This window comes from Bufo bufo, chromosome 5 (genome assembly GCF_905171765.1).
Source record: "Bufo bufo chromosome 5, aBufBuf1.1, whole genome shotgun sequence".
Lineage (NCBI taxonomy): Eukaryota > Metazoa > Chordata > Amphibia > Anura > Bufonidae > Bufo > Bufo bufo.
The window spans coordinates 549,803,102-549,824,690 of NC_053393.1; the positions used below are offsets into that span (position 1 = coordinate 549,803,102).

The 21,589-nt window shown below is 50.8% G+C and overlaps 1 protein-coding gene across 1 annotated transcript; it reads right to left on the reverse strand.

Moving 5' to 3' along the window:
* Positions 1-1,200: 1,200 nt before the first annotated feature.
* On the reverse strand, positions 1,201-2,085 carry LOC121000806 (cyclin-dependent kinase 5 activator 1-like). Its single transcript, XM_040431459.1, has one exon. The coding sequence runs from the start codon at positions 2,083-2,085 to the stop codon at positions 1,201-1,203; it is 885 nt and encodes a 294-aa protein (XP_040287393.1).
* Positions 2,086-21,589: the final 19,504 nt, after the last annotated feature.

A 21,589-nucleotide genomic window follows, 5' to 3' on the forward strand; every position in this document is an offset into this window, starting at 1 on the left:
CCATAACACTGTAAAAAAAATATCACCCCTCCCCATTGTGTGCAACAATGTATCAAATAAACTGCAACATGTACAGACTCCATGTTACATGTATGCAGAAACCCATGTAAACAGTGTGAGCCATTCCTAGCCCCGCGCAGACCCCAATTTTCATTTTTTTAATCAGGGGTCAGCTCTGTGAAACGCAGCAAAAACCTCAAAGGAAGGAGATGTCATGGACTCGAAACGCGTCATTAACCAGATCAGTGGGTTAATGCTAAATGACTAGGAATAATCCTGAAGATCAGTCAACAGCAACTGAGCCCGAGGAGCTAGATATAAGGGGTCACCCTGATCTGACGAGACTCCCCCCCTCCTCCAAATAAAATCACGAGCATTCACTGCTACAATCATGGCTGTCCCTGTGATGTTCTACTATGACTGATAGTCGTCTGGCACAATATTGTAAATCTCTACAAAATAAGTGAACCCCCCAAGTCCTGGAACTAAATCAATGACAAAGTGACCGGGGCCATGACTACGAGACAACATCATGGCCAAGTGGTCAACATAAGCTAAAACCACCAGCAAAATTCTATTCGTCTCAGATAGTGAAGTTTTTGGAGAAATATTGAGAAGGTTTCCACATGAGCTGCAAACTATGACAACAGAAAGCTACGTCAGACCCATCAAAAAAGTGTCACATTTATGGAGGGATTCACAAGAGGGCGGCACCGTCCACCATTACCTATCTCCAGAACATGGACCCATCAGCCATAAGAGGCCAGGCCTACTTATATCACTGCAAATATACATCCAGGAAGCACCCTCGAAGGATGGTGGAGAGGGCAGAAAGGTGGAATCCATTGAGCGTCTCTTCTTCTTCATGGATTGTACGTAATTGTAAGAGAGGCAAGAGTCCGGTGATTGCTTTGGGATGAGCGTGAGCATCCGCTGCCCATGTGTACGTGTGAGGAAAAGAAACGCATCGGTTCTTGAAAGGACAAGAGGTGATGTGAGTGCGAGGCACTTGTTGGCCTAAAAAGAAAGATGCACGTTGGTCAGTAGTCTCGCTGCCTCGAATTTGCCACCACCCCTCAACGTACACAATGCACAAAAGGGTGAATGTGGTCCCATTTTGTCCTTTAGATTTTTTATTTTTTTGGCTACTGGATCGTTGTTGTCCAGTGATGGTAGATTTCAGTCCTGACCCTTGGACAGTCACCGATCGAGTACTCGAGAGAATTCGTCACGATTGCCCTCGTTTTTTAGGTCAGCAAACACCTGGGTGAAATAGTGCGGGTCAGCATTAATTCTCAACATCTTGGCACTCATGGCATCAATGATGCAAAGACACCGGTCCCAGAAGGCATCTTTGCCCGCTTCCACCAAGAAAGGCTTGAGGGGGTAGGAGATCTCATTGCCCATGTAAGAGTAGGATAGATACAGGCAGGTCAAGAGAGTAGCTTGCAAGTCATGCTCTGTGGCCACAGAGTCCCCATCAATGACATCCCTGCAGAGCAAGTAGACAAAAACCACGTTGGCCGGGGTGACAAAGGCCTGGTCTTGCCATCCCTGGAGAAGCAAGGAGCGGTCCACGCTACGTAGCCATAGGATAGGGTCTGTAGGGGACAAGTGTTTCAGTCGGTAGCATCTCCTGCAGAGGAATTCTCCAAGGCATTTCAGTAGTTCCCCAGTGGAGGCTTGGACTATGACCCTCTTTGGAGAACCGCCACCACCGGTGGTGCTGGAGACCTTCTTGATGGAAGATATCTGCTTGGAGCTAAGAGGTGCCAGAGGTTGACTGTCATAGGTGGCGAGATTGGCACAGGACAAAGATTTTTTCACATTCTCATGGTTTAAATGGGCAACATCCTTCTGGTAATTGCTGTTAGCCGTTCCCTTTCTGGACGTCTTCTTTTTGGTGGTGGCCACCAGCCTCTTCCAGGTAAGAGCGGGGATGAACATGGAGTGTCGTTTCAGTGTCTTGTCTGGCTTCTGCCCGCTGCTCTTGCTGACGCTTGTATAATGTGCAAGGGATCCTGAGCCGTCATCGTACAGGCTGGCTTTCCGAGAGCCTGGTGACAGGGACAAGACAGTGCCCATGCTGGCAGAGATCTTCACAAGCGAGACGAGGGCGGGGAGAAGGCCAAGGAGCCTCTGAGGAGCACGACAAACCCAATAATTTCCAATCCGCTAGAGGCTGATAAATTGCATCAGGCTGAGGAATGAGATTGACAGGTCTTTGCTGCCTGCATTGCAGGACACAGGCAGTATTGCCCCCTAATGGGCACCAATGGGGGGGGGGGGGGGCAGGTAGCTCTAAATAATGGGGCGTCAGTCTGTATTTTGGGCTCTGCAGTCAGTTGTTGTCTTGGCCCTCAGAAATCCATTCAAATGAAGCTCTTCCTCTGCAGGGTCTTCTGAAGGTGGATGAGGAAGGGTCTTGGAGGAGGACTCCTTCATTCAGATGCTGCTCCCGCCGTCCGGCTTTGTGGTCTTCCTGCAATCCCCCCTTTTTTGTTTCTGAGATGTGCACTGCAGATAGGAGGGGGCAGATGTTACCAGGGATATGGAGGGACGTGGCTGGAGATTGGCTCTCGCACACCGTCAATAACACCTTCTATCGATTCGTCCTTGTTTTGCTGCCACGATCTGGGTGTTTATCCGGATTGCAGATGACAGATGATGGGAGTGATAGTCAATGTTAAGTCAGCACTTAGAATCAATCAGACGTCGCTCTGAGACAAAGGCGGGTGAGGAGCTTCGGTCCATGCAGAAGGTTTTCTCATGCAGAAAGGGTTAACCCACCGGCTTTGTCAGATGGGAAAAGGGGGAGGATGACTCCAGGCGTCTGGTGCTTCTTCCTTCAGGATGGGGGCAGATTTTCTAGGAGGGCGAGATGTTTATCACCTCTTGCCCCTGGGAAGATGCCCTCCAAGCCCCAGCGCTGTCAGTGTATGGTGGAGAGCCCCCCAGCCGTGCCGCATTGGTGAGGGGGCTGTCAGTGTTCAGCATCGGATGGGAGACAGGAGATACTGAGAGGAGAGGGCTGATCCTGCTTCCCAGCTCACAGACATCTCTGATCCAACCAGCTCCGCTCTTCCAGGGGGAATGAAGCTCAGGCATTATGATTTGTCCTCTGCTCCCCCCCCTCAATCTCTGGCTGCACATCCATGTGTTGTAGCGCCACTTGGTGGACATCTAGGGATCTGCTCCTCTTTGTTCCTGGAACAGCTGTATGCCCGATCCATTGTCATGTCTATTCACTGCCTCACACATGTATATTACCCACGACACATGTGGCTCCGCCGCTCTCAGGGCACCACGTAGGAAATGCCGACACTCACCCTGCAAACCGCATGATTTAAAGGGACAGTCCAGTTTTATGTAATTTTCAGATTTCTGATTTTTATTCGGTTTTTCAGTACAACAATCAATGAGATGCAAAGAAAGCATTCAGCGATAATCAACAATCAATATTGTTACCAGTCAAAAGGACAATGCGAACCATAGGAAAATAGTAAACAACTAAGAAACAGCACCAGTAAGGCTCCATTCACAGGTCCGCAATTGTGCGGAACGGGTGCGGACCCATTCATTCTCTATGGGGACGGAAGCGCACAGTGTGCTGTCCATATCCGCATTTCCGGAGCACGCCGCCTATCTTCCGGTCCGCGGCTCAGGAAAAAAATAGAACATGTCCTATTCTTGTCCGCAATTGCGGACAAGAATAGGCATTTCTTTGGGGTGTGTGGCGGATCCGCAATGCACTACGGACGTGTGAATGGACCCTAATCGCGATATGCCAGAACCGCCCATCTAACTCTCCTCCGAACATTCTTCCTTTGTTTTTTTTCCTTTGGGTATAAGTAGCTGTGTGATGTATGTTTAGCAAGACTATCTGTGGACTATGGGAAGCATAAGAGGATGTGCGCCATAAATCCAGTCTTTGTGACACTTGCGATCTATGTGCATTCATGTTGCATATATTTATTAATTAGGGCGACCAATTCTGAGAAACTCAGGACGACAGGTAATTTCCAGTAGGTAGCAATTAGCTTTCGTGCCGCAGTTAATATCCCCGCCACTACCCACCGATGTGTGTATAGGAGGGTCCACTGGCGTAACTATAGGGGTCGCAGTTGCGACCGGGCCTCTAAGCCAGGGGGGCCCAGAGGGCCCACTTTGCCAGTGGTGCTGCACTTTTCCCTTTATAAGATGCAGTGCATCTTATAAAGGGAATACTAATGAGCGCTTCCATAATGGAAGCAGGAGGAGGGCGGGAGAAGCACTGGTGAGCGCTGTACAGTACTTCCCCTCCGGCGCTGCTGTGTCCTGGCGGCCTGCAGTGTCAGGACGTATAGAGCGCACTCTGAGGTCAGGTGACTGCAGCGCCGGCCCTGCGAATAGAAGACAGGCAGGACAGGGAGAGCGACGGCAGGAGAGGTAAGTGACTTTATTATTTTACAGTCTGATCTGAGGTCTGATATGGAGGTCTAATGGGGGTCTGGAGTGGTCTATGGGGGGTCTGGAGGTCTGACTGGGGTGTTTTGGAGGTCTGACTGGTGGTCTGGAGAGGTCTAATGGGGGTCTGAGAGGTCTGATAGGGGTCTGGAGGTCTGACTGGGGGGGTCTGGAGGTCTGACTGGGGGGGTCTGGAGGTCTGACTAGGGGGTCTGGAGGTCTGACTGGGGGGGTCTGGAGGTCTGACTGGTGGTCTGGAGAGGTCTAATGGGGTCTGGAGTGGTCTAGGGGGGTCTGGAGGTCTGACTGGGGGGGTCTGGAGGTCTGACTGGGGGCGTCTGGAGGTCTGACTGGGGGCGTCTGGAGGTCTGACTGGGGGGACTGGAGGTCTGACTGGGGGGTCTGGAGGTCTGACTGGGGGGGTCTGGAGGTCTGACTGGGGGCGTCTGGAGGTCTGACTGGGGGGGTCTGGAGGTCTGACTGGGGGGTCTGGAGGTCTGACTGGGGGGGTCTGGAGGTCTGACTGGGGGGGTCTGGAGTCCCGATTTGGGAGCTCTGACTGGTGGTCTGGAGCGGTCTAATGAGGGTCTGATTGGGGGTCTGGAGGATCTGTGTGGTACCAGTATTTTCAGGGGGACTGTTTCTGAAAGAAAAATATTGGGGGGCACAGTGGACACAGTATTGGGGGTGGGAGGATGATGGAAAAGTAGGAAAATAAGATGTCTCTGCAGAGACGCGGCGCAGCTGAAAGAAGTCACCATGGCGGTCTGGTCTGAGAGGAGAAGAAGAGGAAAGAGAATATCTACATCAGAGAAGAGAAGTCACTGGATGGAAGAGGCACATATGTGGCGCTGTATGACCCTGTATGTTCTGTAGCGCTGTATGTAATGTTTTCCAAGTATGTCTTTAAAGGGGTTGTCCGCTTTTTTTTTTGTACGACCGCTGCCTCCTCTGCTCTGTTTACCGGCTCATCACTGCAAATGCTACGGCGAGCAGAGCAGAGAACGCAGCTCTCATATGAGCGCTGCCCTCTCTTCAAACAGCTGATCGTCAGGGGTGCCGGAGGACCCCGGCCGATCATCCTCCACATAAGAAGACGGCAGTATTTATTATGATAAATGGCACATGGTAATGGGTCCCCCTTTTACAGATTTGGAACTGGGATCCAGTAGCTCCAAGTTACACCTCTACAGCAGGGAGTTTGATATCGATCCTCTGTTCTCCTCAAGGTTCATTGCTGGTTTTAGTCAAATATTTGTTTATTGATGTAAAATTATAAACATTTATAAATAACAAGAAAATGGTAAATGTGCACAGAGATAGTCCGGGCAACAATCAGTCCATCAGGTGCATATGACGGAAAGGTCTTTGGTAGATAATAGCCTGATACAGATCAGTCAGTATATAGATGGGGGGGTATACATAGTGAGGGGTGGTAACGTAATAATGCCAGTATTAAAGATCACATGGGTTGATTGAGCAGCCCTATCCCACCTAGGTGGAGATCGCGCACCATTTCTAAACCTGATCAGAGGAGAGCATTATTGTTAAGTGGGGGGGGGGGGGGAGTCTTTTGAAGCATAACCAGGGGTGCCACATATCCTCAAAGCGGTCATGGATGCCATCGATCCATGCGGTGATCTCCTCCAATCGAAATATCTCACCTACTTTGGCAATCCATTGACACCTTGTCGGGGGGGCTCTGAGCTCAGCCATTTATTTGGAATAAGCAATTTAGCTGCTGTAATGAGATGAGTCGGGAAGGATCTCCTGTGAGGCTTCAGAGACGGAGAATCTAGCCAGAAGAGAATGTCTCCCTACATAAAGTGATCGGCTCATCGCAAACCTGGCGTATAACATCTCCAACCTCCTTCCAGAAGGTTCGGATCCCAGCGCACCCCCACTACATTGCTGGTTTTGAAGAGGTTTCCAAGGTCCATTGCTGGTTCTCATGAGATTCCTCAAGTTTCATTTCTGGTTCTGATTATTTTTTGTTGTTTTTGAAGAGTTTCCTCACATTTAGGCTACAGGCACACAACCGTATGTGTTTTGCGGTCTGCAAAAAAACCCGTATGCCATCCGTTTTTTTTGCGGATCCATTGTAACAATGCCTAAAACGGACAAGAATAAGACATGTTCCATTTTTTTTGCGGGGCTACGGAATGGACATACTGATGCGGACAGTACACGATGTCCGCATTTTTTGCGGATCCATTAAAATGAATGGGTCCGCATCCTATCCGCAAAAAAACCCGGAAAGGACACGGAAACAAACAACAGTCGTGTGCATGTAGCCTTAATTGCTGGTTTTGATAAGGTTTCTCAAGGTTCATTACGGGGACTGAAGATGTTCATCAAGTTTCTTTGCTGGTTCTAATGAGGTTCCTCAAATTTCATGGAATGTTTTAGAGGTTCCTCAGGTTATTTTGCTGGTTCTGATAAGGATTCTGAAGTTTCAATGCTGGTTCTGATTATTTTTGTTGTTTTTGAAGAGTTTCCTCACATTTAATTGCTGGTTCTGATAAGGTTTCTCAATGTTCATTATTGGTACTGAAGAGGTTCATCAAGTTTTTTTGCTGGTTCTGATGAGGTTCCTCAAATTTCATGGAATGTTTTAGAGGTTCCTCAGGTTTCTTTCCTGGTTCTGATACGGGCCCTCAAGCTTCATAGCTGGTTGTTAGGTACCTCAGGGTTCAAGTTCCCAAGTTTCAATGCTGGGTCTGATAAGGGTCCTCAAATGTTATAGCTAGTTCTGTTAGGTATCTCAGGGTTCAGGTTCTCAAGTTTCATTGCTGGGTCTGATGCTGTTCCTCCAATTTCATTGCGGGTTCTGACAAAGTTCCTCAGGTTTTATTGCTGGTTTTATAGCTGTTCCCTTGGGTTCACTGCTTGTAAGAGCAGCATGAGGTTTGGTTTCCCATGTCTATTTACTCTAATAGGGTATGAGGACAGTCCATTTAGCTAGATTATATTCAGTTTGCAGCTTAGTAACCACTGACATAGCCCATTGGTGACAACATGAGATCCATGCCTAGTGGATCGTCTTCCCTCTAAGCCTTGGAAGGCCTTCTCTTAAAAGCCTGGGTAGGTCTTTTCCTCCAAGCCTGCGAGAGACCTTCCCTCTAAGCCTGAGTATGTCTTTTCCTCTAAGTTTGGGTAGCTCTTTCACTCTAAAACCAGGGAGGGTCTACTTATGTAAGACTGGTCAAGCCTTCCTCTATGCCTGGAAAGGTCTTTCCCGCTAAGCCTTGTGATCCTTGGGAAGTCTTTTCCTCTTGGGCAGCTATTTCATCCTAAAATGAAGGAGGATGTTTTTCACTGGGTAGGTCTTCTCCTCTGAGCCTGAATGGCTCTTTCCTTCTAAATGTGGGGTTCTTTTCCTTTATGAATGTGATGGTCTATTCATCTAAACCTGAATGTGACTTTTCCTCTAAGCCTTGGGAGGTCTTCTCCTCTAAGCCTAAATGCTTCTTTCCTTCTCAACATGAGGGTCTTTTTCTTTAAGTCTGGATGAGTCTTTTCTGTTAAGCCTGGGAAGGTCTTTTCCTCTGTAGGCCCACAATGAAAGTGCAGGAGGCCACCACATTAGAGTCCAAGCCACTAACAAAGGAATAACATCTTTGGACACCGTTTTGAGGTTCCTGAAGGGATCCTGCCCTGCACATAGAAATTAGGGGGAAAGAGACAAATAACCACCCTCAGTAGAAACTGAAACATGGGCCTCCATAAAAAATGGGATGTGCTTCTGAGATGTATCTAAAGGGATCTCTGATGAAACCCCAAATGTACAGGCTGTGGTGCCTATTTGACCCTGAACCCAGTGTGAATCACTTTGGGACCCCCATAAAATATTTTCAGTAGCAAGTGCCAAAGACTTTCACAAGTACTACTGAGCACCGCATGGTGCCTGTTGAGGCTGCTCAATTATCATCTTCTGATCTGGGCTCTTCTGGTCCTTCTGTGACCCTGAATTAACACATCAGAGGCTCCCAAGGCTTGTTTATCCAGGAGCCTCCAAGTGTCCAAGATGTTTCTGAGATACAGAGTAGAATAAGTAATCTCCACGAAGCTCAGCAATACAATGATGCTCCCGAGACTCAAATATCAGCAGAACACAGTGGTGATGCAGCTCTCTAGAGTAGTGTTTCTCAACCTGTGGTCCGTGTACCCTAAGGGGCATGCACCACAGAGTGAGGGGGTACGCGCGACTGCCATAACAGCCAGCAATGTTTCATCGCTGGTTGTGAGGACCTCGCCATATTCAGCTCTGTCCTCAGGACGGCGACACAGTTAAATGCTGTGGCAGACCATGGGAGAGATGTCTCTGCCCGCCGCTCACTCCCATAGGCTACAGGCACTAGGCCAGTGGTTGGCATAGGTGGTGTGATGACACCAACATGATCGCGTGCGCCGCCTGAGAGTCTGGAAGAGGTCTGCGTCCTGCACCAATCCTGACAGCGGGGTGAAGGTATTTCTGTTTATTTCTATTTTGCAGCATGCTGTTTGGGTAACTATAGGGGGGGGGGGGGTCATTATTATCACTGGGGGGGGCTCTATAAGTGGGAATCTTTTTCTACTGGGGCACTTTAAGGCCTCATGCACACGACCGTTGTTCTGGTCCGCATCCGAGCCGCAGTTTTTGCGGCTCGGGTGCGGACCCATTTACTTCAATGGGGCTGCAAAAGATGCGGACAGCGCTCCGTGTGCTTTCCGCATCCGTTGCTCCGTTCCGTGGCCCCGCAAAAAAATATAGCATGTCTTATTCTTGTCCGTTTCGTGGACAAGAATAGGCATTTCTACAATGGGCCGCCTGTTCCGTTCCGCAAATTGCGGAAGGCACACGGGCGGCCTCCGTGTTTTGCGGATCCGCAATTTGCGGACCGCAAAAAACGGAACGGTCGTGTGCATGAGGCCTAAGGGACATATTTTGTAGGAGGGCAATTAATACTACTGAGGCCACTATAAGCATTATAAGGGGGCATTAGTACTGCTGGGGGGCACTAAGAGGTTGTTTTTCTACTGGTACACATTACTGGGGCATTACTAGAATGGGGCACCATAGGCAAGTATTATTACTTCTGTGGCATACTGTGGCGGGCGTTATTACTACTGGGGGGCATTAGTACTACTTGCAACACTATACTAGGGGCATATTTACTACTGGGGCACACTGGGGGTATTTAATACTTCTGGGAATTATAACTACTGGGGACTATGGGTAACATGATTACTACTATGAGCACTATGAAGACATGCAGCGTACTCGAGTTAGGTGTAGAAATGTTCCTGGGTGTTGTAGTGCAATTGTGACACTAACCTGAGACAGCTGACTCTCTGCAAGGGCAGGTGATGATAGGTAATGTTCGTGACGCCAGTGCCAATTAAACGGTGGCACGCCGTTTGCTGATAGCAGGAATAACTGAGGAACCACGTGATGTTAAAACAGAACTCAAACTTTAGTAGTCATCATACATGGACATAGATGGAAGCGCAGTTCCTTTGCAGACAGTTGGTTGCAGTACATTTGATGCAGGCAATATATATAGCAAGGTGACTTCAGAGTGTTAAACACAGGACTTGCAGTACAGGCGGCTTGCACTCTATTCCTGACTGATCCTGGAACTTAGAAACTCTTCTCCAAGGCCCAATGCCCTAGCTCTGGCGTATATCCTTGGTTTTATAATTATCAAGTACCTCCTCTGTTGTCTTTAGTACCTCTTGCTTTTCTTGACTTGCCTCTGTCTCTCTCAGTTTCCTCAGGCTGATTAGCTGTGGTGTTCCTGCTTCTGCATATATAAATTCAGGAGGGGAACCTTTTCCTTGGATCTGGAACCCGGTTACAGGGACTGCAATACCCTCTCCTGGTCTGCAGGCTTCAGGCCTGGACTTGACTCTGACATAGTCTAATCTCTGGTTAGACTAGACTATCAACCTTAGACTCTAGACTCTAGACTCCAACTCCAGACTGACTCTCCTTACCCTGACTGGGCCTTATATAAACTAGGGCTCCCTAGCTCCCTCTAGTGACTAAGAGCTGGAATGACACCCCTAGCAGGCCTGTACATGCACATTTTACAGCAACAGGGAAATACATAGCATTACATTACATTACATTTTATAAAGACGACTTATACCAACTTCCCCATAAATAAGGGGGGACGACAGCACCCAAGTGACCCTTCCGTAGTGACGGGTATTACAGTCCCCGTACACTACAGACATTTTTACTTCTAGGGCACGATGGGGGTATTTACAATTAAGGGCACTATTACTACTAAGTGCATTCTGGCAGAGAATTATTACTACTGGTGGGACTTTTGGGGGCACTATTACTGTGGGGGCAATGTGGCACAGTATCAGCTTAACACAATATTTTGGGGGACACTATGTTTGCGGCACTATTACTGTCAGCTAGGGCTGAAATGATTACTCGATTGAATCGAGTAATTTGACACAAAAAAATCCTCGATGCAAATTTTTTGAGGATTCGTTTGTGTCATGTGACCACGGAGCGGGAGTGAAGCGCTTGCTATTACGTACCGATCCGTGGTCACCCGCCGGCCCGTACCGCGCTGCATCCTGACACATCGTCAGGTCATAGTGTATGTAAGCGCGCACTCTGACCCGACGCGGTGTGACGTCAGGATCCAGTGCCGCGCGCGGAGAAGAAGATGGAGGAGCTGTGGAGCGGCGACCTGGGGACATGGCTAGGAGGGGGAGATGATGGCACTGGGGCGGGGGGGGGGGGGGGGCAAGCTGGTGCCACTGGACGGCAGTTGGTGGCACTGGGGGGGAAAGCTCGTGGCACTGGGGGGCAAGCTGATGGCACTTGGGGGGCAAGCTGATGGCACTAGGGAACAGTTGATGGCACTGGGGGGCAAGCTGGTGGCACTGGGGGCAGTTGGTGGCAAGCTGGGGGCAGCTGGTGGCACTGGGGGGAAAGCTGGGGGCAGTTGGTGGCACTGGGGGGCAAGCTGATGGCACTGGGGGCAGCTGATGGGACTGGGGAGTAGCTGATGGCACTAAGGGGGCAGCTGATGGCACTGAGGGGGCAGCTTATGGCACTAGGGCAGGGCTGGCCAACCTGCGGCTCTCCAGCTGTTGCAAAACTACAACTGCCAGCATGCCCAGACAGCCTACAGCATGGCATGGTGGGAATTGTAGTTTTGCAACAGCTGGAGAGCCGCAGGTTGGCCAGCCCTGCACTAGGGGAACGGAGCTGATGGCAATGGGGGAATGGAGCTGATGGCACTGTGGTGGCAGCTGGTGGCACTGGGGAGCGGCTGATGGCACTGGGGTGGCAGCTGATGGCAAGCTGGTGGCACTGGGGGCAAAATGGTGGCACTGGGGGGGGGCAAGCTGGTGCCACTGGGCGGCAGTTGGTGGCACTGGGGGGGAAAGCTAGTGGCACTAGGGGGCAGTTGGTGGCAATGGGGGGCAAGCTAATGGCACTTGGGGGGCAAGCTGATGGCAGTAGGGAACAGTTGGTGGCACTGGGGGGCAAGCTGGTGGCACTGGGGGCAGTTGGTGGCAAGCTGGGGGCAGCTGGTGGCACTGGGGGGAAAGCTGGGGGCAGTTGGTGGCACTGGGGGGCAAGCTGATGGCACTGGGGGGCAGCTGATGGGACTGGGGAGTAGCTGATGGCACTAAGGGGGCAGCTGATGGCACTGAGGGGGCAGCTGATGGCACTAGGGGAACGGAGCTGATAGCAATGGGGGATAGTGAAGCTGATGGCACTGGGGGAACGGAGCTGATGGCACTGTGGTGGCAGCTGGTGGCACTGGGGAGCGGCTGATGGCACTGGGGAGGCAGCTGATGGCAAGCTGGTGGCACTGGGGGCAAAATGGTGGCACTGGGGGGGGCAAGCTGGTGCAACTGGGCGGCAGTTGGTGGCACTGGGGGGGAAAGCTCGTGGCACTAGGGGGCAGTTGGTGGCACTGGGGGGCAAGCTGATGGCACTTGGGGCAGTTGGTGGCAAGCTGGGGGCAGCTGGTGGCACTGGGGGGCAAGCTGGGGGCAGTTGGTGGCACTGGGGGGCAAGCTGATGGCACTGGGGGGCAGCTGATGGGACTGGGGAGTAGCTGATGGCACTAAGGGGGCAGCTGATGGCACTGAGGGGGCAGCTAATGGCACTAGGGGAACGGAGCTGATGGCAATGGGGGATAGTGGAGCTGATGGCACTGGGGGAACGGAGCTGATGGCACTGTGGTGGCAGCTGGTGGCACTGGGGTGGCAGCTGATGGCAAGCTGGTGGCACTGGGGGCAAAATGGTGGCACTGGGGGCAAGCTGATGGCACTGGGGAGCAGCTGATGGCACTGGGGGATAGTGGAGCTGATGGCAATGGGGGATAGTGGAGCTGATGGCACTGGGGGGAAACAGAGCTGATGACACTGTGATGGCAAGCTGGTGGCACTGGGGAGCAGCTGATGGCACTCGGTGGGGAAGAGCTGAAGGAACTGGGGGAACGGAGCTGATGGCACTGATGCACTTGGGCTGATCGCACAGGGGGGAACAAAGGGTGTTGGGGTCTGATGAGTTTTTATAAAGGAAAACAGTCTATTAATTCTTTTTTTTTATTAGATTACTCAATTAATCGTAAAAAATAATCGATAGAATACTCGATTACTGAAATAATCGTTTACTGCAGCCCTACTGTCAGGGACACTATTTGCAGGGTGTTGTTATTTTTTAGGGCACTATCTGTGCGGCACTAGTATGTTCAGGGCACTATCTGTGCGGCACTAGTATGTTCAGGGCACTATCTGTGCGGCACTAGTATGTTCAGGGCACTATCTGTGGGGCACTAGTATGTTCAGGGCACTATCTGTGCGGCACTAGTATGTTCAGGGCACTATCTGTGGGGCACTAGTATGTTCAGGGCACTATCTGTGGGGCACTAGTATGTTCAGGGCACTATCTGTGGGGCACTAGTATGTTCAGGGCACTATCTGTGGGGCACTAGTATGTTCAGGGGACTATCTGTGCGGCACTAGTATGTTCAGGGCACTATCTGTGCGGCACTAGTATGTTCAGGGCACTATCTGTGCGGCACTAGTATGTTCAGGGCACTATCTGTGCGGCACTAGTATGTTCAGGGCACTATCTGTGCGGCACTAGTATGTTCAGGGCACTATCTGTGCGGCACTAGTATGTTCAGGGGACTATCTGTGCGGCACTAGTATGTTCAGGGCACTATCTGTGGGGCACTAGTATGTTCAGGGCACTATCTGTGGGGCACTAGTATGTTCAGGGCACTATCTGTGGGGCACTAGTATGTTCAGGGCACTATCTGTGGGGCACTAGTATGTTCAGGGGACTATCTGTGCGGCACTAGTATGTTCAGGGCACTATCTGTGCGGCACTAGTATGTTCAGGGCACTATCTGTGCGGCACTAGTATGTTCAGGGCACTATCTGTGCGGCACTAGTATGTTCAGGGCACTATCTGTGGGGTACTAGTATGTTCAGGGCACTATCTGCTGTACAGTATTGGGGGTGGCAGGATGGAGAGTTGTAAAGGTGGGAGAATAATAAGACAGTAGGAACCTAAGATGGTGTGTCAAACTCTGCAGAGACGAGACGTGGCTGAAAGAAACCATCATGGTGGTCTGGTCCCAATGGAGAAGAAGAGGAAACAGAATATCTATATCAGAGGAGACGTCACTGGATGCAAGAGGTGTGTGGTGATGTATTCTCCTGTATGTTTGGTAGAGCAGAATGTAATAGTCATCCATCATGGGTCCTAATGTGAAGATTTATTCTTTCTGCCAAATCTGAAGAGACTTAGAACAGAGCAGGACAGGGGGCGTGAGAAGAGCATTATTCGGTTGACATTTATCACTGTTGCTTCCTTGAGGGCATTCAAATCAAACTTCTTGTCCCTAGGGGGTACTTGGCATGGAAAGGTTCAGAACCCCTGCTCTAGAGCACTTACCACGCCATGTCCACGTACGTGGCTGTGCTGACAGCTTAACGACAGACCACTAATCTATACTCCTGGGAGGAGGGGAAGTCCAGGAGAAAAACACTATCAATATCTAATCGGTGAGAGTATGCTGTGCGGAGGCCTCTGCGCTCCGGTGTTCTATCAATAAACCTTACCGCGTGAAAATCCCGTACCCCTCGTGACTTCCGGTGACGCGGGCGCACCGGACATGACGAAGATCAGCTGGAGGAGGGGGTGTGTGCGTCAGCGCAAGCGCACTACCACGGGTAAGGTAAAATTACAGGGAGCGATGCGGGAGAAACGCCCACAAAATGCGCATGCGCGACCACCAACAGCTAGACACTGCGCCTGTGCACGGAGCCTTAGCTGCGGTAGGAGGGGAGTGCAAGCCGCAATGTACTCCCGTCGGCCACAAACGTCAGGATTACACTGCGCGTGCGCTCCATCGGCCAGGGATCGCTCGCACAGCGAACCACCATCTGAACTCCCTACCCCTCAGTGCGCACGCGTGGAGCCAGCCAGCACAGCCTGAGTTGCGGACACTGCGCGTGCGCCTCTGATGGTCGTTTATCTTGTGAAATCTCCTTACCCTCACACTGCGCTTCAGATGCATTGTTGGCTGGCTTCGATCAGGCCGGTCTCTCCCGCGCTTGCGCTGAGGCGCACCCCCCCCCCTCCTCCAGCTGATCTTCGTCATGTCAGGTGCGGCTGCGTCACCGGAAGTCACGAGGGGTAAGGGATTTTCACGGGGTAAGGTTTTTCGATAGAACACCGGAGCGCAGAGGCCTCCGCACAGCATACAATGCACAGCACCGTAGATCGTATAGTGGCTGTGCTTGGTATTGCAGCCCATTTACTTCCATATGTGGCCCTAAAAGATTGGGGGCCCAATATTGGTCTATCCTATCCACTTCATTCTCCAGAGGATCTTCACTGTTATTTTAAAGAAGGTGAGAATGAGCCCAAAACACAGACCTTATGTCCTTGGTGGCAGAAACTACAGAATAGTGAGTGCAGCTCTGGAGTATAATACAGGATGTAACTAAATGATTTTCCTATTTCATGACGTAAAGTCATAGTTTTATTAAAGACACGGAGGCGAGTATTGCTTTCTCCTTCTTTACTGTCCACCAATAGCAGCAAAGCGAAAAAAAATTACATACAAGGAACCATAGCAACCAATGTCCCTCCCCAATGGCCCCTATAATAGGCCGCAGACATCGGACCCCACAAATCCGAAATTGCTGAGAAAACCCGAGGATCCAACTGCCAATCGCTGCCATCCGATAGGTAGCGCGAGTTCCAATCCGCCTGAACGTTGCTCAGCCCCGGCAAATACTCCGCCTGCACCATGATGTCCCTGGACAGGCAAAACGACCAAAAATCTTTGGCCAAACGAGCCAAAGTTGCCGAGCGAGTACCCCCCAAACGGTTGACATACTGGACTGCCGATATATTGTCCATCCGCAGCCTGATGCACGCGTTGGCGATCCCGTTGGAGAAACTCTTCACCGCAAACGATCCCGCCAGGAGCTCCAACGCATTGATGTGCAGGAGGGACTCCTCCGCTGACCAGGGGCCCCCCGTGGATACACCATTGCAATGGGCACCCCAACCCTGGAGGCTCGCATCCGATTCTATGGTCAATTCCGGCAGGAACCCGAAGATCGCTCTGCCGTTCCACGCCTCCAGATTGGCGATCCACCAACTCAACTCCTCTCGGGCCTCCGAGTCCAGAACCACCGCGTCCGCAAAGGAGGCACCGGTCCGAAGATGGGCGATCTCCAGCCGCTGGAGCGCACGGTAATGCAACGGGGCTGGAAACACCGCCTGAATGGACGAGGCTAATAGACCGATGATGCGAGCCAGGTGACGTAATGAGAGATGGGGCATGAGGAGCGCATGTCTCAATTCCTTGCGGATCGCCCGCAACTTCGCCGTCGGCAGACTGAGGGACTCCGAGAGAGAATCCACCGTGAATCCTAAGAACTCCATCCTCTGAGCCGGGATGAGGCAGGACTTCTCTCTGTTGAGGAGGAATCCGAGACCCGACAGCAAGTCCGCCGTCCACTGTAGATGTTCCAGTAATCCCACCCTGGACTCGTGCATCAGAAGGATGTCGTCCAGGTAAATGATGAGGCGAACGCCCCGAGTTCTCAACCATGACACGACTGGACGCAGCAACTTGGTGAAACACCAAGGAGCTGAAGACAGCCCGAATGGCAGACAGGTGAACCTCCAGACCTCGCCATTCCACCTGAACTGGAGTAAGTCCCTGGAACGAGTGGCCACTGGGACCGTCAGGTAGGCATCTTTCAGGTCCAGTTTTACCATCCAGTCCCCAGGAACTAACAAGTCCCGAAGGAGGTGGATCCCCTCCATTTTGAAATGACGGTAGCGAACCACCGCATTCAGTGCACGAAGATTGATGACCGGCCTCATCTGTCCACCCTTCTTCTGAACGAGAAATATATTGCTGATCACAGACCCCCCCAGCAGGGGGCGCTCGTTCTATCGCCAGCTTTTGCCTGAGGGAGCGCAGCTCCGCGTCCACCAGAGCGCAATCTGGGCGTGACAGGGGGACAGGCGGAGGGGAGGGAATAAGGTAGGGAGACCCCGTGAGCTCTATGTGAAATCCCCTGACCGTGGTCAGCACCCATGGGCCTGAGGTGATGAGACTCCAAGAGTGAGAAAAGAGATGGAGTCTGTTCCCTACACAAGGTACCGTAGAATCCCCAATTTGGGGAAGACTTACCCAAGGGTCTGCGATGGCTCGGGTTGCCCCGGAAGGAACGAGAACGCCACTGATTTCCTCTGGAAGCGAAGAAGGGATACGGGTTACATTGGTCCTGGAAAGAAGGACGTTGTCCACCGGAACTTCTATTCGTTCCACGGGCCTGGAAATTAGCACGGCCGGACAGGCGGCCCCTACCACTGCCGGCCCGATGAGAGACCCGTCCCTGGAATACTCTACGCATAGAGGCTTGGGCCTTGTCCAGCGCAGTAAAGGTGCCCACGAAACGGCTCATATCCTTAATGAAGGACTCGCCGAAAAGGAGACCCTGGGCCTCCTTTCCCGCCTCAGTGAGCGCCAAATTTGCCAGCTTCGGGTCTATCTTAAATAAGATAGCCTTGCGCCTCGTAATTCCTCGGGGTCTATAGGGGATCCCTCATTCCTAGCTGTCTCGGCCATCTCCAAGATCTTGGTCAGTGGACCAAGGGTATCTAAAATCTTGTCCTGGCAGCTGCGGAGCGCTGAATCCAGGCCCTTTTTTGGGTTCCAGCCAGTCTTGGCTAGAAATTGAGACATCTTGGGATCCACTATCGGGGTGTCACAAACCTTATTGGGTACCAATGGCCTGGGACACTCGGCCCTAAGCTTGTTACGCGACTCGCGGGTAAGCGAGTGACGCACCCAATGTTCCAAATAAGCCCCCACATGGGGAGAGGGGAGCCATTCCGCCGAACGAGGGTGATGCAATGACTCAGGGTCGAACATTGGTTCGCCTGAATCGTCTAGCACGACCTCAGAATGGGTAGCATTGGAAGAGGACGCCACATCTTTGGCAGAGGAGGCCGCCGTAGCGGAAGCCGAGGGGCCCTGAACTGGGGGGGTGACATCCTCCTCTGTCCCGTAATCAATGTCCGCAAATGCCTCCTCGTCTGATGCTCTATCAGAGTCAGACAATTCCGGTGACTGCACTCTAGCGCATTTCCATGTCCGCGCCCGTTCTGCCTGGCGGGAAGAGGCCCTTTTCCGTGAGCTAAGCACGGTCTCTGGGGTGGCAAGATGCGCACCAGTCAACATCTCCTGTGACACAGGAGGGTCATTAGAGGTAGGCTGCGGTGTGGCAACGGGGTCCTGTAAAGGTACACTAGAGGGTGGGACGGACAGAGCCTGAGTAATGGTCTGTGACAGTATGGACGACATGGAGCCCATGGCTGCCATAATCGCATCAGATACAGAGCGCTGTAGGGCCAGCGCCTGTGTATCCACCTCAGTGGAGAGACATCCCTCAGAGGGGGAGGGGGGCCTACTGGCAGTCTGAGGGGGGGTAGGTACCGACATCCTTACAATATGGCCTGGTCAAAACGTAAACCGGGACTAATCCTAATCCCACTGGGCAGAAACAGAGGTCACCTGACAGAAAGATGGTCGCTAGCTAGCAGAGGGAGCAGGAGCCGCCGAGCGCAGGAGAACGAATGGCCGGAAGGAACAGGGGAACTGTAACTCCGCCCCCAAAAGCCAGCGAATCGCGGCAGCCAAAACCAAGATGGCCGCCGAGATCTCGCGGCCCCTCGGATCCAGAAGCGCCAGGAATGGTGCGGCCGAAAAGCAGAGACGGAGGACCCGCCCCCAAACCTCCGGGAAGCGCACTAACGCTCTGGTAAGTCCAAATAAGCCCAAATGAAGCGGCCAGGGAAGCGAACACTCCCTGAGATAAGGGAATAAGGGTAGAAAGGGGGTGAGCCGCAGGGAAACGCAAGCGGATGCAACCAAGCGCGGGAATAAGCGCAGGGGACAAAACCACCCGCCCCAGCAAGAGGCAGGCAAACAAAACAAAAGGGAGCGCTGCAAGCAAGCAGGGTTAGTCACCCTGGGGTACACAGCGCGCAATAGACACCAAAACATCAGTGACAACAGCAGAATAAGAAGGTGTACTTAACTTGGTGGCAGCAGCAAAGAAAGAGCAAAGAAAGAGGGAGTTACAGAGGAAGAGCGGCCGATTATAGGGGCCATTGGGGAGGGACCTTGGTTGCTATGGTTCGTTGAATGTAAATTTTCTCTTTGCTGCTATTGGTGGTCAGTAAAGAAGGAGAAAGCAATACTCGCCTCCGTGTCTTGCTGTAAAACTCAGGATCAGTACAGGATAAGTAATGTATGTGCACAGTGACTGCACCAGCAGAATAGTGAGTGCAGCTCTGGAGTATAATACAGGATGTAACTCAGGATCAGTACAGTATAAGTAATGTATGTACACAGTGACTGCACCAGCAGAATAGTGAGTGCAGCTCTGGAGTATAATATAGGATGTAACTCAGGATCAGTACAGGATAAGTAATGTATGTACACAGTGACTGCACCAGCAGAATAGTGAGTGCAGCTCTGGAGTATAATATAGGATGTAACTTGGGATCAGTACAGGATAAGTAATGTATGTGCACAGTGACTGCACCAGCAGAATAGTGAGTGCATCTCTGGAGTATAATACAGGATGTAACTCAGGATCAGTACAGGATAAGTAATGTATGTACATAGTGACCGCACCAGCAGAATAGTGATTGCAGCTCTGGAGTATAATATAGGATGTAACTCAGGATCAGTACAGGATAAGTAATGTATGTACATAGTGACCGCACCAGCAGAATAGTGAGTGCAGCTCTGGAGTATAATACAGGATGTAACTTGGGATCAGTACAGGATAAGTAATGTATGTACACAGTGACTGCACCAGCAGAATAGTGAGTGCAGCTCTGGAGTATAATACAGGATGTAACTCAGGATCAGTACAGGATAAGTAATGTATGTACACAGTGACTGCACCAGCAGAATAGTGAGTGCAGCTCTGGAGTATAATACAGGATGTAACTCAGGATCAGTACAGGATAAGTAATGTATGTACACAGTGACTGCACCAGCAGAATAGTGAGTGCAGCTCTGGAGTATAATACAGGATGTAACTCAGGATCAGTACAGGATAAGTAATGTGTGTACACAGTGACTGCACCAGCAGAATAGTGAGTGCGGCTCTGGAGTATAATACAGGATGTAACTCAGGATCAGTACAGGATAAGTAATGTGTGTACACAGTGACTGCACCAGCAGAATAGTGAGTGCGGCTCTGGAGTATAATACAGGATGTAACTCAGGATCAGTACAGGATAAGTAATGTATGTACACAGTGACTGCACCAGCAGAATAGTGAGTGCGGCTCTGGAGTATAATACAGGATGTAACTCAGGATCAGTACAGGATAAGTAATGTATGTACACAGTGACTCCACCAGCAGAATAGTGAGTGCAGCTCTGAAGTATAGTACAGGATGTAACTCAGGATCAGTACAGGATAAGTAATGTGTGTACACAGTGACTGCACCAGCAGAATAGTGAGTGCAGCTCTGGAGTATAATACAGGATGTAACTCAGGATCAGTATAGGATAAGTAATGTATGTACACAGTGACTCCACCAGCAGAATAGTGAGTGCAGCTCTGGAGTATAATACAGGATGTAACTCAGGATCAGTACAGGATAAGTAATGTATGTACACAGTGACTGCACCAGCAGAATAGTGAGTGCAGCTCTGGAGTATAATACAGGATGTAACTCAGGATCAGTACAGGATAAGTAATGTATGTACACAGTGACTGCACCAGCAGAATAGTGAATGCCGCTCTGAAGTATAGTACAGGATGTAACTCAGGATCAGTACAGGATAAGTAATGTATGTACACAGTGACTGCACCAGCAGAATAGTGAGCGCAGCTCTGGAGTATAATACAGGATGTAACTCAGGATCAGTACAGGATAAGTAATGTGTGTACACAGTGACTGCACCAGCAGAATAGTAAATGCAGCTCTGGAGTATAATACAGGATGTAACTGAGGATCAGTACAGGATAAGTAATGTATGTACACAGTGACTGCACCAGCAGAATAGTGAGTGCAGCTCTGGAGTATAATACAGGATGTAACTCAGGATCAGTACAGGATAAGTAATGTATGTACACAGTGACTGCACCAGCAGAATAGTGAGTGCAGCTCTGGAGTATAATACAGGATGTAACTCAGGATCAGTACAGGATAAGTAATGTATGTACACAGTGACTGCACCAACAGAATAGTGAGTGCAGCTCTGGAGTATAATACAGGGTGTAACTCAGGATCAGTACAGGAGAAGTAATGTAATATTCCATTACCATATAACTGGATTACAATGATAAAACTTTCTACAAGAAGCCTTTACAACCAATCACACAGCAATATTCATTTTTTAAAAGCACAATAGAAAATAAAAGCTGCCCTGTGATTAGCTGCCCTCAGTGTGAGGTCTGGAGGCGGACAGGTGTTGCCTGTGTAACATTAGGGCCACGTTCTGAGGGCCCCTCTCGGCTCACACAGTCCTGAGACATTACGTCATGAGCTGTAATCGATTGCCCATTTGCCCCGCCAGTTCTCTATTTCCCGGCAGGCCGTG